This window comes from Myotis davidii, unplaced genomic scaffold, assembly GCF_000327345.1.
Source record: "Myotis davidii unplaced genomic scaffold, ASM32734v1 scaffold1734, whole genome shotgun sequence".
Taxonomy (NCBI): Eukaryota; Metazoa; Chordata; class Mammalia; order Chiroptera; family Vespertilionidae; genus Myotis; species Myotis davidii.
The window spans coordinates 175,965-187,488 of record NW_006285052.1 but is presented as its reverse complement, the minus strand read 5'-3'; the positions used below and the strand labels follow the sequence as shown (position 1 = coordinate 187,488).

Here is an 11,524-nt window from a genome sequence, read left to right as displayed (position 1 = left end):
GATGGAATGATTTGAGGAAAGAAAGCACCAGGTGAGTTTTGGAAACAGTTCATACCCTCTCTTCTTCTTCAAGTACTTCATCATTATTCTCACACGAAATCCCAGCACATCACTCCCTGCTTTAGGCTAAACCAGAGAAAGTGACTATCTACAACCTTTGGCCACTCAGTCCTTCCATCACAGATGTCTCTAATCAATTATAGTGCTCTCTCTGGTTGAGCTTGAACTCAACCTCAGTGCTCTCAGCTCACTGTGAATACCACTCAAACAAAACTCGGCTGCCTTCCAAGACCTAATCATACATTCACAGAATGTTAGCACTTAATGGGACCTTACAGAAAATTTTAGCCAATCTCCTCATATCAGAGAAGAGGAATATTGAGGCCCAGAAAAATTAAGGGTTGTGCTCAAGATCTGACAACCAGTGAGGGCCGAGTATCAGGCGAGCTATTTCTTTATGCCCCTGGCTCCTTCCCTATGTCTCTAACTGTACTTGTCATGTAGAGGAAAGGGTGACTATGCTTCAATGCCTCTTGGCTTCCAAGAGGATGACCTTGGCTATCTTCCCAGAGAGGGATGCTTTGCCTACTCACCCCCTCTCCTTCCATAGCCAGCTTTCAACTTCCACTGGTGACAATCTATGGATGTCCTGTTGGAGCTAGCCTCTCACCAGGTTCAGGACTTTCTCTCCCCCTTTATAAAACTCCTAGGACTGTTGAGGGTCTTCTAGAAACATATCACAGAGGGACGGGGGTGAAGAAGGGGATAAATTAATCACATACTTCTGGAGACTCATCATCTCACTCCTCTCTCCATGGGTCTGCTTTTAATGCCATTATACAAACTACCTAACATTAGCATCTGAACATCTTGTTTACAAACAGCTAAATTACAGGGTGAAGTGATTCATGTTGCAAATGGATTTCCCAAACTAAGAAAAGGTCACAAGTTCTCTTTAATGTAGCGTCCTCTGAAATGTTTGCTGATAGAATACGTAATTGGTGAAGGGAGAAACTCGAAACTAAAATGTACTAAGTCATGTCTGCTGGTTATGCTCAACCAGAAATGAAGCAAACCTGACATGATTGTGATTTTTAAAACGAGATGTAATTTGGCCAGATTTACATTTTTTATTTTACTGGGTAAGCAGCTCAAATACAGGAATTTTGGCAGGCCCAACCCTCCGTAGTTCTCTTTGCTACGCACCATCCTCCCATCCTAAAAGCCTCTCACGAGTAACTCAGAGCTCTCCTTTTTGTCTTTTCTTGTATCATTCTTGAAAATAGCATCATAAACATGTTCCATGTGTCTCCAGATGGAGCCATCAACAACCCTTTTCCCCTACCCCCGAAGCCCAGAGAAAAGGTGCTCTGGTGGGGATGTGTCCAGATGGGGAGGTAGATGATTCTTCCCATTGTCTCTGGCAGGGTCCCCTCCCAATGTCAGGTCTCAGTTGCCCAGTCACCCCATTGTTTGTATGTAGGGTGGGGCTGGGATTTCTCAAGCTTTGATTCACCCTCAGAAATGAGTCTTGCCTGTTCCCTCCCTTCCCTGATGGAGTCACTGGAACACACCTGTTCTCAGGTGTCTGCTTCCTAGGGAGGGACGATGCAGCCTGGCCTTCTGGTTTTAATACACCATGGCCCTTTGAGGATGAGAGAGCAGATGCAAGACTCAAGATGGCCAGGTGACAGTCCCGAGGCCAGGCTAGGTGGTGGGGGTGGGAGCAGGGACTAGAGTCACCATTCCATACCCGCAGGAGTTGTTTATGTGTCGTGATTGATTCCAGGAGTGCCAGGAAGTCTCCCCTCCTTCGTCCTTCTTTTAAAGAATAGTCCACTCTGTCTGGAAATCAATCATTACAGATTTAAGAGACTTGGATCCGCCTTCTCTTCTGGATTCTAGACCCAGCCATCAACAGAGCCAGTTTTTTCTTCCATAAAATATATGGAAGAAACAATTAGCTTTCTTCATAAAGTATTGTGAAAACTGTATATGGAGGTGTTTATGAGGTTTAATGACTAATAAAAATGCACCTGTGCCTGGCAGTGTGAGGACCAGGGATCCGTTCGGGTCTCTCAGAGCAGGGAGGGAAGACAGGCTTGGTAGGAAAGAGAGCACCTGAGTGCCAGGGGGGAGGGAAGGAGGGAGACTTGTACCAGAGGTGGGAACCACCAGAACCAACTCCTTAATTTTGTCATTAACTTAACCTCTGCTAAGAGGCAGTCCAGTGGTTCAGTCACTTCAGCTAACTGAAAATAGCTGTGAAGTCAGGAGACCAATGAGCCAACCCTGGCTTTGACATTAGCCTCTCTGTGACCTTGAGCAGAGCGTATCTCCGTTTCCCCTCTATAACTCCCCTCTATAAAATGGGGATAATGTGGCCAACAGGAAAGCTGAGTGACAGCTTTTAAAAGTTGAATGTATTGGATGCAGACCAACTTGATGTTATCTTAGATATTTGTGACCTAGAGGACACTGGCCCTTCAAGGCCAGCCATGTTTAGGTCTCTATCCCAGCCACCCCTGGAGTATCCTCTGAGATGATGTGTTATAAGCCAAGTTGTATCACTAGCTAGAATTCTTAAAAATTAAACAGGGGTTGTTTACTGATCAAGTAAGAGGTCAATGAGCAGATTGGGAAGAATAAAGATTCGAGTGTATTCCAGAGAAGCTATGAGGTGACTGAGATATGAGGGGACGGCACCATCTATTCACTCATACCCAGCACATCTACACTCACGCATTCTAGAGGCCAGGCACATGAAAATGCCTTGATTTATGTCCACACCAGATCTGTCTTGCTGCATATTTCCCTTTGGAGAGTCTGCATCAGGATGAACATAATGGCGTGGGAGCATGGACGCGAGGGGCACAGGCAGAGAGGGAGTTCATCTCCAAGATTGAATGGAGAGCCTGGAACCTGAAACCATTCTTAAACTATAAAATCTAATTTAAGTTACTCATCAGGATGAACATAATGGCGTGGGAGCATGGAAGCAAGGGGGCACAGGCAGAGAGGGTGTTCATCTCCAAGACTGAATGGAGAGCCTGGAATCTGAAACCATTCTTAAACTGTAAAATCTAATTTAAGCTACCTAACAGAACTGCCATGAAAATTAAATAAGGGATTTGGAAATGGTTTAAAAATTAGTTGTAGGTATTTCTATCATTTCTCAGGCAGCCTTACACTCAACAATGATGGAAAAGAGCACATTGACCTCTAGTCCAGCAGGATCCTGAGGTTCTGGGCAGTGGTCCAAAGGGGATCAGCCTCCTAGAGCACAGGGACTAGGAGGTCAACTGGAGGATCAGAGCCCTTTCCTCCCATAGGCCTGGGAGTAGGTAGAAGAGGAGGCATGGCCTGGAAGGGGAATGAAGGCTTAATGTTAAAGGTTTAACTGACCCTGAAAAATGAGCAATATCCGGGCTGTATATGACAGAAAGCACAGGCAAGATCATTAGTCATGGTCCCCACCCAGTGACAGTCTCTTGTCCACCAAGGAGATGCTAGCCACTGTGATACTGTGGAAACAATCTTTGGGCAAAGGTCCCCACCCAACGTCACCCCACTGGTCACAAGTTGTTGAGCAGCCAGTTAACTTTCCTGGGTCTACTTTTTTAAACTGTAAAATCTCATTTAAGCTACCTAACAGAACTGCCATGAACATTAAATAAGGGATTTGGAAATGGTTTAAAAATTAGTTGTAGGTATTTCTATCATTTCTCAGGCAGCCTTACACTCAACAAGGATGGAAAAGAGGACATTCACCTCTAGTCGAGCAGGATCCTGAGGTTCTGGGCAGTGGTCCAAAGGGGATCAGCCTCCTGGAGCACAGGGACTAGGAGGCCAACAGGAGGATCAGAGCTGTTCCCTCCCATCTGAATATGGTTGCCAGATTTAGCAGGTAAAAATACAATCTGCCTCATTACAGTTGAATTTCAGATAAACAAATGCTTTTGTCATATATTTCATGCAATATTTGGGACATACTTACACTAAAAAAATCTGTTGTTTATCTGAAATTGAACTTGGGTACTCTGTATTTTATCTGCAGCCCTAACACAAAGGTCAAACTCTATCCCACCTTCCTTGACCAACACTAATAATACCCATCAGTCCCTGACTCCTGGTGGGCAGGTGGGGGACACAGCACCACGAAGATGAAGTTTAGGGGCACCACTAACATTCTTCTGCTTGTGTTCAATGAGAAGATGAATAGAATCCTGTGTAAAAGGTCCTTGATAGATTGGGAAACCCACAACATTGTGTAGTGGGGCAGGGCTGGGGGACTTCTCCCTCTATAATGTTTAGAACTATAGGTTCTTTGAATCCTTCCCATCTGAGTTCAAATCCCACCTCTGCTGCTTACCACCTAAGGCATTCTTCCCAGCCTCACTTTTCTCATCTGTAAAATGGGAACAATGGCATTTGCCTTATAGGGGCTATAAAGAGAAACTGAAGCAACAGCATGAGGGGTGATCTCAGCACTAGGCGCCAGTGAATGCTCAATAAATGGCAGCAAAGACGATGTTCATATTTTAGTTGAAAGTGCCCCCAAGGCCATACTCCTCTTCTTTCTCCTTCCTTAATGTTTCTTATAAATCCTCACATTTGTTCTATTTTCAAAAGATCTTGAGTCCTTGAGTTTGAGCAAAGGCCTTATGTGGGTGACGTCAGCTCTAGTAGACAGGGACCCACAATGCTAAAATATCTGGTGGGTGTTTTCCGTCAAAACAGTCTAGTCTAGTAAAGCAAGTCCCTAGAGGAAGTGCAGGTGGGAGAAGTGGGTGAAGAATTGCCTGAGAGGTGGTGATCAGGGCCACGCCAAGTGCCTGGGGCAGGTTGGGGGCCTTTATAAGGTTGCCAGGAGTGGCTGGCCATGAACCTCAGCCTCCTCTCCTAGGATCCAGCTTGCAGCTCCGGTAAGTGGGAACGCATTTATCCTCCCTGGATCTTCAGGGTCCTTTCCTCCTTCTTGAACTATCTTGAGCCGTTAGGCCACTCTCCTCTCCTTTCTCAGGTAGTCAGAGAAGTGGCATAAGCCTTGTGACAGGTAAGGAAATGTCACTCTAATTATTGCTTAGGAAATTCAGTCTCCCTTCTCTATTCTATGCCACTGCTAGGTGCGACTAATTTCCTGATTCTGGGTTTTAATTCCCTGGCAAGAGGATTTTTCTCATTGAGGGGATATATTTAGAGCTATAGCATTTTGTGCCAATTCTGGTTCTTCTTCGAAGCTTTCTCATGCCTTTTTGGCACTATCAAACTTTGCTTTTGGTTTTACAGAAATCATACTTTATATATCATATTTTATACTATGCAGCTCCCATGTCTCAGTAACATGATTGCTCTCTGGGACCTATACTTCCCATTTCTCACTAATCTCGAATTCAGAAGGTGAGGAATGCTGTCTACAGAGGAAACCAGAGATGTATGTCAGCACCAGGAAAGCCTCAGAGGCCTTTCTGGTCAGCATCCTCCAGGTAAAGGCATGGGGTCCAGGTTGCCCAGAGGTGTGCGTGGCCAATGAGGAGCCAGTGTTCTTTTCCTCTGAACCAGCTGCCTCTTGGTGAAACATCTTCCTTTTAAGTCTCTTCTCTCCAGTGATTTATCTGGCCTTAAATAACCACGTTCTCCATGTAGGGCTAGAACCACTATCCCACAGCCAAGTTAAGTGGGGAGGGAGGGATGGAGCTAGGATTAGAACTCAGTCCCCTGAGTACCCAGAACAGGGTTTGTCCAGCCCATCATTTACACACACTTCCCTCTGAGACCAAGGCTGCCTTTTCTCTATGCCCATCTGTCTTGCTCACATTCATTGCACTACCCAAGGCAACCAGCTGACATTACCGACCCATCAGCTAAGAGTTCATGCCTTGATCTTATAAAATGTCTAGGCTACCTTTGAATCATCAATTCAGCACCCCAACATATTTTCTGGTAAGACTTAGAAATATACTATGTATGCCGTTAAGTCAAGAACCCATGGGGAGATGAAGGAAGATAAGATATCAGAACAACATAGAAGAGAAAGAAAAGGAAAGAGGAGGATGGCAACAATGGGTGCATAGGAATCAATCCATTAACCAATTTGAGGCCATTAATCACTTATCACATTCTTGGCTGGTGGAGAAAACACTCTTCTCACTGTCAGAAGGGAGAAGAGATGGGGGGAGTTCTTCTCATGGCACCCCCTGCCTGGCTTTCTTTCAGGCTCACCTCTCCCTGCAGCAATGTCTTCCCAGCAGCAGCAACAGCAGCAGCAGCTGCCCCAGAAGACCCAGCAGCACCAGGTGAAACAGCCCTGTCAGCCACCGCCTGTCAAATGTCAAGAGACATGTGCTCCCCAAACCAAGGATCCATGTGCTCCGCAGGCCAAGAAGCAATGCCCACCTAAGGGCACAGCCGTCCCTGCCCAGCAGAAGTGCCCCACGGCCCAGCAAGTCCCCCAGAGTAAACAGAAGTAAGGATCATCTGGAATACCACCTGCTTGACATCTAGGCTACCAGACGGAGCCCTCTTTCTTCCTGCTCCTCCTCCCAGTTCCAGGATTTCCCCTTCTCTCCCACTTCCTCCTACCCAGGGTCAAATGAAGCACTGTTGGAAGTTCTTCCCACTGAGACCTACACACATCTCATCGTTGCCTCCAAGTCTTCTACCTTCCACCCTGATACTCTCTCGGGTGGATATGAGGAGGCTTCATTCTCTCCAACATCCGGCTTGACCACAGCTATGATGCATCCATGGGCCAAAGCAAAGAATGTATCTGGGCTTCTTCCAGGCTTCCACCCTGATTAGTGGAGAACACAAGAGGCTGGTGCACAGCTCCCCAGCTCTCCTTCCCTCAGCTTCTTTCTTATTTTCTTCCCTAATAAAACTGTGCTTCATGTCATTATGTGTTTCCTGGCTCCAGTCTGTGATCTTTCATTTATTCAAAAGGGATATTTGGGGGAAGTGAGTGTGTGAGCACACAGGTGCCTGGGAATGCATCCTCATGGACAGAGTTGCTCTCCAATGACTAATGACAGGAAGGTCAGATCTTGATGCAGTTCAGGTAAAGGAGTGAGAGAGAAAGCCCAGAGACTAGCTGACAAGAGTCTGGGACACTTGCCCTTGGCTGAGTAGCTCAGTTGGTTAGAGCAGCATCCTGATATGCCACATATAAGTGAGATCATGTGATACTTGTCTTTCTCTGACCGGCTTATTTTGCTTAGCATAATAATGTGATAAGGGAGTAATTCCCAAAAAATATAAAGAATTCAACAAAAAGCAGACAAACAATTCAATAAAGAATGGGCAAAGGACCTGAATAGACACTTCTCCAAAGAGGACATACAAATGGCCAATAGACATGAAAAAATGCTCAATATCACTAATCATCAGAGAGATGCAAATTAAAATCTCAGGGAGATATCACCCCACACCTACCAGAATGACTATCATCAATAAATCAACAAACAAGTGCTGGCGAGGATGTGGAGATAAGGGAACCCTAGTACATTGCTGGTTGGAATGCAGACTGGTGCAGCCACTATAGAAAACAGTATGAAGATTCCCCCCAAAATTAAAAATGGAACTGCTGTTTGATCTAGCAATCCCACTTCTGAAAATATATCCTAAGAATCCTGAAACACCAATCAGGAAGAATATATGTTCAAAATGCTGCCTATTTCTCTTCCAGACTTCAAGCTTGATATTTGGTCATCACTCAGCAACATGTGTTAGACAAATGACTACTTCACAAACCAAGAAAATTGAGAAATGTTCTGAGCCACTGGAGATGAGTTTCTAATAATTCATGTGTTTCTGATCCTAAGGAGATGAAATGCACTGACATCTTGTATCCACAGAGTATGCTCTCGTCACTGCAGTAGTTACTTCGCATATGTAATCCCATTTATTAACAGTCTGGAAGCCAATATTATCATTTCTAATGTATGGGAAAGATAAATTGAGATTCATAAAGGCCTTAGGGTCACAGTACTGGATTTGCATCTTGAACGTGCCACCTATTTGCCACATAAACCTGAGCAGGTGTCTTGTTTGTGCTTCAACTTCCACATCTGTAGAATGAGTTTAATGATCTATTCCTAGCACTGCTGTTATGACAATTAGCGTCAAGTGTTCAGAACAAAGTATAACATCTTGTGGGTGCCAATCATATGGGAGATATTGTTATTAAGAAACTTTCCCAATGTCATACACACATAGCTAGGAAGGACCAGGGGCAGAAATTGAACCCAGGACTTTCTGTTTCCACACCCGTGACCTATAGAGGTCACTCTGTACTCTGGAGGTGCTGGCTCTCAGTGGTGGATCAGGGGAGCTGGCACAGCTGAACAAACAAAGGTGAGACCAACACCTACAAAGAGTAGTCACCGCCAGTGGGGTTCTGAACTCTCTGTGGAAAATGCTTAGCTGTGTGCTTGTCACTGTGCCCTTTCAACAGTCCAAGAGGCAATGAGTGATTGGAGGGGGAGCACACCTAGTATATAGTCTAAACCATCCCAAATTCCATTTCAAACTCAATATCCTCCACTAAAAATACTTGTCTACCTATGTCTTTCGATCATCCATACCCAGGGAAACTTTATGTCAAATTGATAATAGATAAGCAATTGATCCCTTCAGCTGTGTGGGAACATCAGGACCCAGTCAGTGTCTCTTCTGAGAGTAGTTCCTCAGCTTATGGAATGGCTTATAGAAATGCTTTACTAGTATTGAGAAGCAATGTGGCAGAGTTGCTAAGGGACTGTATCCTGGCTCATTCTATCTTTGTAACCTCTTGGGAGAGTTACTTAACCTTTTTCTGCCTCTGTTTCTTTATCTAGGGCATGTTCAGGCCATTGTATAATCACCAGGAACTTTAGCCACCCTCTGTGCCCTCACTCATATAATGGACTTTGCAGTCATTGCCACTATCCAATAACTCATGGTAAAATCTTGCCAATATGTATTCCTGAAAGTTTAGTGGAAAAAGAGAAGGTAGTTAAAAAGCTCTCTCTCTCTCTCTCTCTCTCTCTCTCTCTCTCTCTCTCTCAGCTGAAAAAGGAAAACACACAGACAATAGGAATAATAGGAAGAAGTTTCATCTGATTCAAGTGAAAGAAGAGGAAAAAATGAGACAAATTAGCAAGAATCATTACATACAACATTTTTAGCCCATTCATCCTAAAAATATCTGAAGCATCATTTCATTTAATCTTTATAATCACCTTGCAGAATATAGTTTGAAGTTCTCATTTTAAAGACGAGGACACTGAAGTGCAGAAAGGTTAGGCAACTTGCTCAAGGTCACCCAACTAACAAGGGCAGAACAAGGCTTTGAAACAACTGGGCCAGACAGTAACCTAGATTCTTTCTTTTTTACCTGCCTCAAGCAAAGAAGATATTTAAATGTTTCTCCATCCCTTAGGGATTGGAAAGATGAAAAAGGGAGATAGTGGCATGGAGATAGTATCCCAGGTCTAATTTTGCTGCTAAGCAAGCTGAGGAGCCTGGACCAAGCCCCTTCCCTACCCTACAAGTCCCTTCCTCGCTGTAGGACAGTGTTGTAGAGGCCCTCAGTGCTCTCTTCACCTCTGCATCCATGCTTGCAACCTTCGATTCCCCTGTGTGTGGGTCAAAGTGCTCAGGAGGCTTCCAGGTCCCGGGGGCCTGGTGTTGCTTCCTCCTTCCCCTCCTCATTTTCAGATGGCGAGCCTGTGCCTTACAGAGACTTTTCTCTTTCATTATCATGACCTGCACCAAGCAGCCAGTCCTCTGCTCTTCTCGGTGATCATGGTGAGGATGAAAGTAAAATTCTCTTAATACTGCTTATTTCTCGAGGTTGCCATATTTCAAATATGGGCTACCAAGGTGAAATGACTGGAACTGAACATCTGCGTGACATTCTCTGCCTGCTCTGAGCCTCGGGAAGTAAAGGAGGAGAGAGCCACCTAAGTCAGGAAGGGCCTGATCACTGTCAGGCTCAGGGCCAGGCTGCCCTGCTCTGTAAGTGGGTGGTGGGCCAGAGGCAGCTCTGAGCTATGGAAGATCCCACAGCTGGTCCAAAGGGGAGCCAGGCTCGCACTTGGGAAGAGCAGCAGCCCCCTGTGAACGTAGGAGGGGCTTCTGCCACAGGCTGAGCAGCCCTGGGAGATGTCCTTCCTGTTAGAGGCCATTGCCTTCCCCCTTTTTTTAATGTGGGGAGTTTGTAGGACCGGATTCACCCGCTAGGCTAACCCTGATAGTGAATCAAAGCTTATCTGAAGGGGAGAACGGACTTAACACCAGCCACTGAGTGAGCGTCAGGCAAATAAATGGGGGGTCAAGGGAAAGTTCCAAAGTCAGAGCCGGAGCAGTGTGGGGTGGAGAGAAGAAACCCAGGTGGGGACAGGAGAGCCTGGCCAGTGTGGGTACTGGGTGAAGGAGAAACTTTTATCCAGAGCCAAGGCCAAAGGATGGCACAGGGGACCCAGCTTCAGAGCAGGTTCAGACCCTCAGGGCTGAGACAGCTGGGTGGGGAGAGCAGAGGAGCAGAAAGCAGCTCCCTTGGGTTTGAGAATTATGCCAGGCTTTTCCGGGTGCTCCCTCTGTCAGGGGCTCCTGGGAGGGCATTGGGTGAAGAGAGGGACTTGGCTCAAGCCCAGAGGGGAGCTAACGTGAGGGAAGAGGCTTGGAGCTCTGTGTGGCCACGGTGCTGGTGGAAGCCCAGAGAGAGGCGGATTGTTAAACAGTGAAGCAGATGTGTGGGGAAAGCAGCGGAAGGGATGTCCTTGTCTGAGACGCCTTTTCTCAGCTCATCTCCGAAGATGAGAGACTTTCCAGCAGTCTCTGGGCCTCTCCTTACAAACAATGCCATTCATTAATTTATTCATTCAATCCTTCATTCATTCAGTCAGTCATTCTGTAATCACAAGCTCACTGGGCAGCTACTGCCTACCAGGCACCGCGTGTAAGGATGGACGTGGACCAATGGTTGTGGGGACACAGTGGGAGGCTGACCCACGACTAAAGTTAACAAGAGGTGACTCAGCTGGGGAGCCAGCAGGTGCTCCCCAAATATTTAAGTGTCATAGTGGAGAGGAATGAGGAGGAGGAACTGTCCACACACCTGGGTTATAAGGTGATTTGGATTTTCCTAAGGCCACACCTAGGAATAGATTGTGTTTTGAAGGCAGCTCTGAACTTCAATTTTATTTTGTGTTGATCAAAGGAAATTGCTGGTGTAAGTTCTCAAGGAATAACTGTCCTTCTGGCCCCAGAAAAGAGACCACAGCAAAGAATCTTCCAGACCGGCCCAGAGCGGAGGGAAGGTGCACCTGGTCAGGTGCTCAGAGGCTGCCCACCTCCTGCCATCCTCAGTGTCATTGAGGTCAGGGTACCTGTCCCTGTCACTGTGCCACCCTGGGACCTCCTACAGAGTGAAAGCAGCTCTGGTTCAAAACAGGCATTTTAGCCTTTTCGTTTCTCTCAGACCCTGGCCCATGAGGGGTGAGGGGCTTAATTAGTGCCTTATTTCCACCTCTGTTCATTCATG

General features: G+C 46.1%; 1 protein-coding gene across 3 annotated transcripts; it reads left to right on the top strand.

The window, feature by feature from the left end:
* Window positions 1-1,643: 1,643 nt before the first annotated feature.
* SPRR4 (small proline rich protein 4) lies at window positions 1,644-6,896 on the top strand. Of its 3 annotated transcripts, none has more exons than XM_015558658.1 (2): window positions 1,644-1,687; window positions 6,217-6,896. In XM_015558658.1, the coding sequence occupies exons 1-2, from the start codon at window positions 1,654-1,656 to the stop codon at window positions 6,468-6,470; spliced, it is 288 nt and encodes a 95-aa protein (XP_015414144.1). In that variant the 5' UTR covers window positions 1,644-1,653; the 3' UTR covers window positions 6,471-6,896. The 3 variants fall into 3 exon arrangements, 2 of the variants coding, with proteins under 2 accessions (XP_015414144.1, XP_015414145.1); XM_015558659.1 differs by lacking the exon at window positions 1,644-1,687 and adding an exon at window positions 4,889-4,925; XR_001512509.1 differs by lacking the exons at window positions 1,644-1,687; window positions 6,217-6,896 and adding exons at window positions 4,903-4,925; window positions 5,398-5,477.
* Window positions 6,897-11,524: the final 4,628 nt, after the last annotated feature.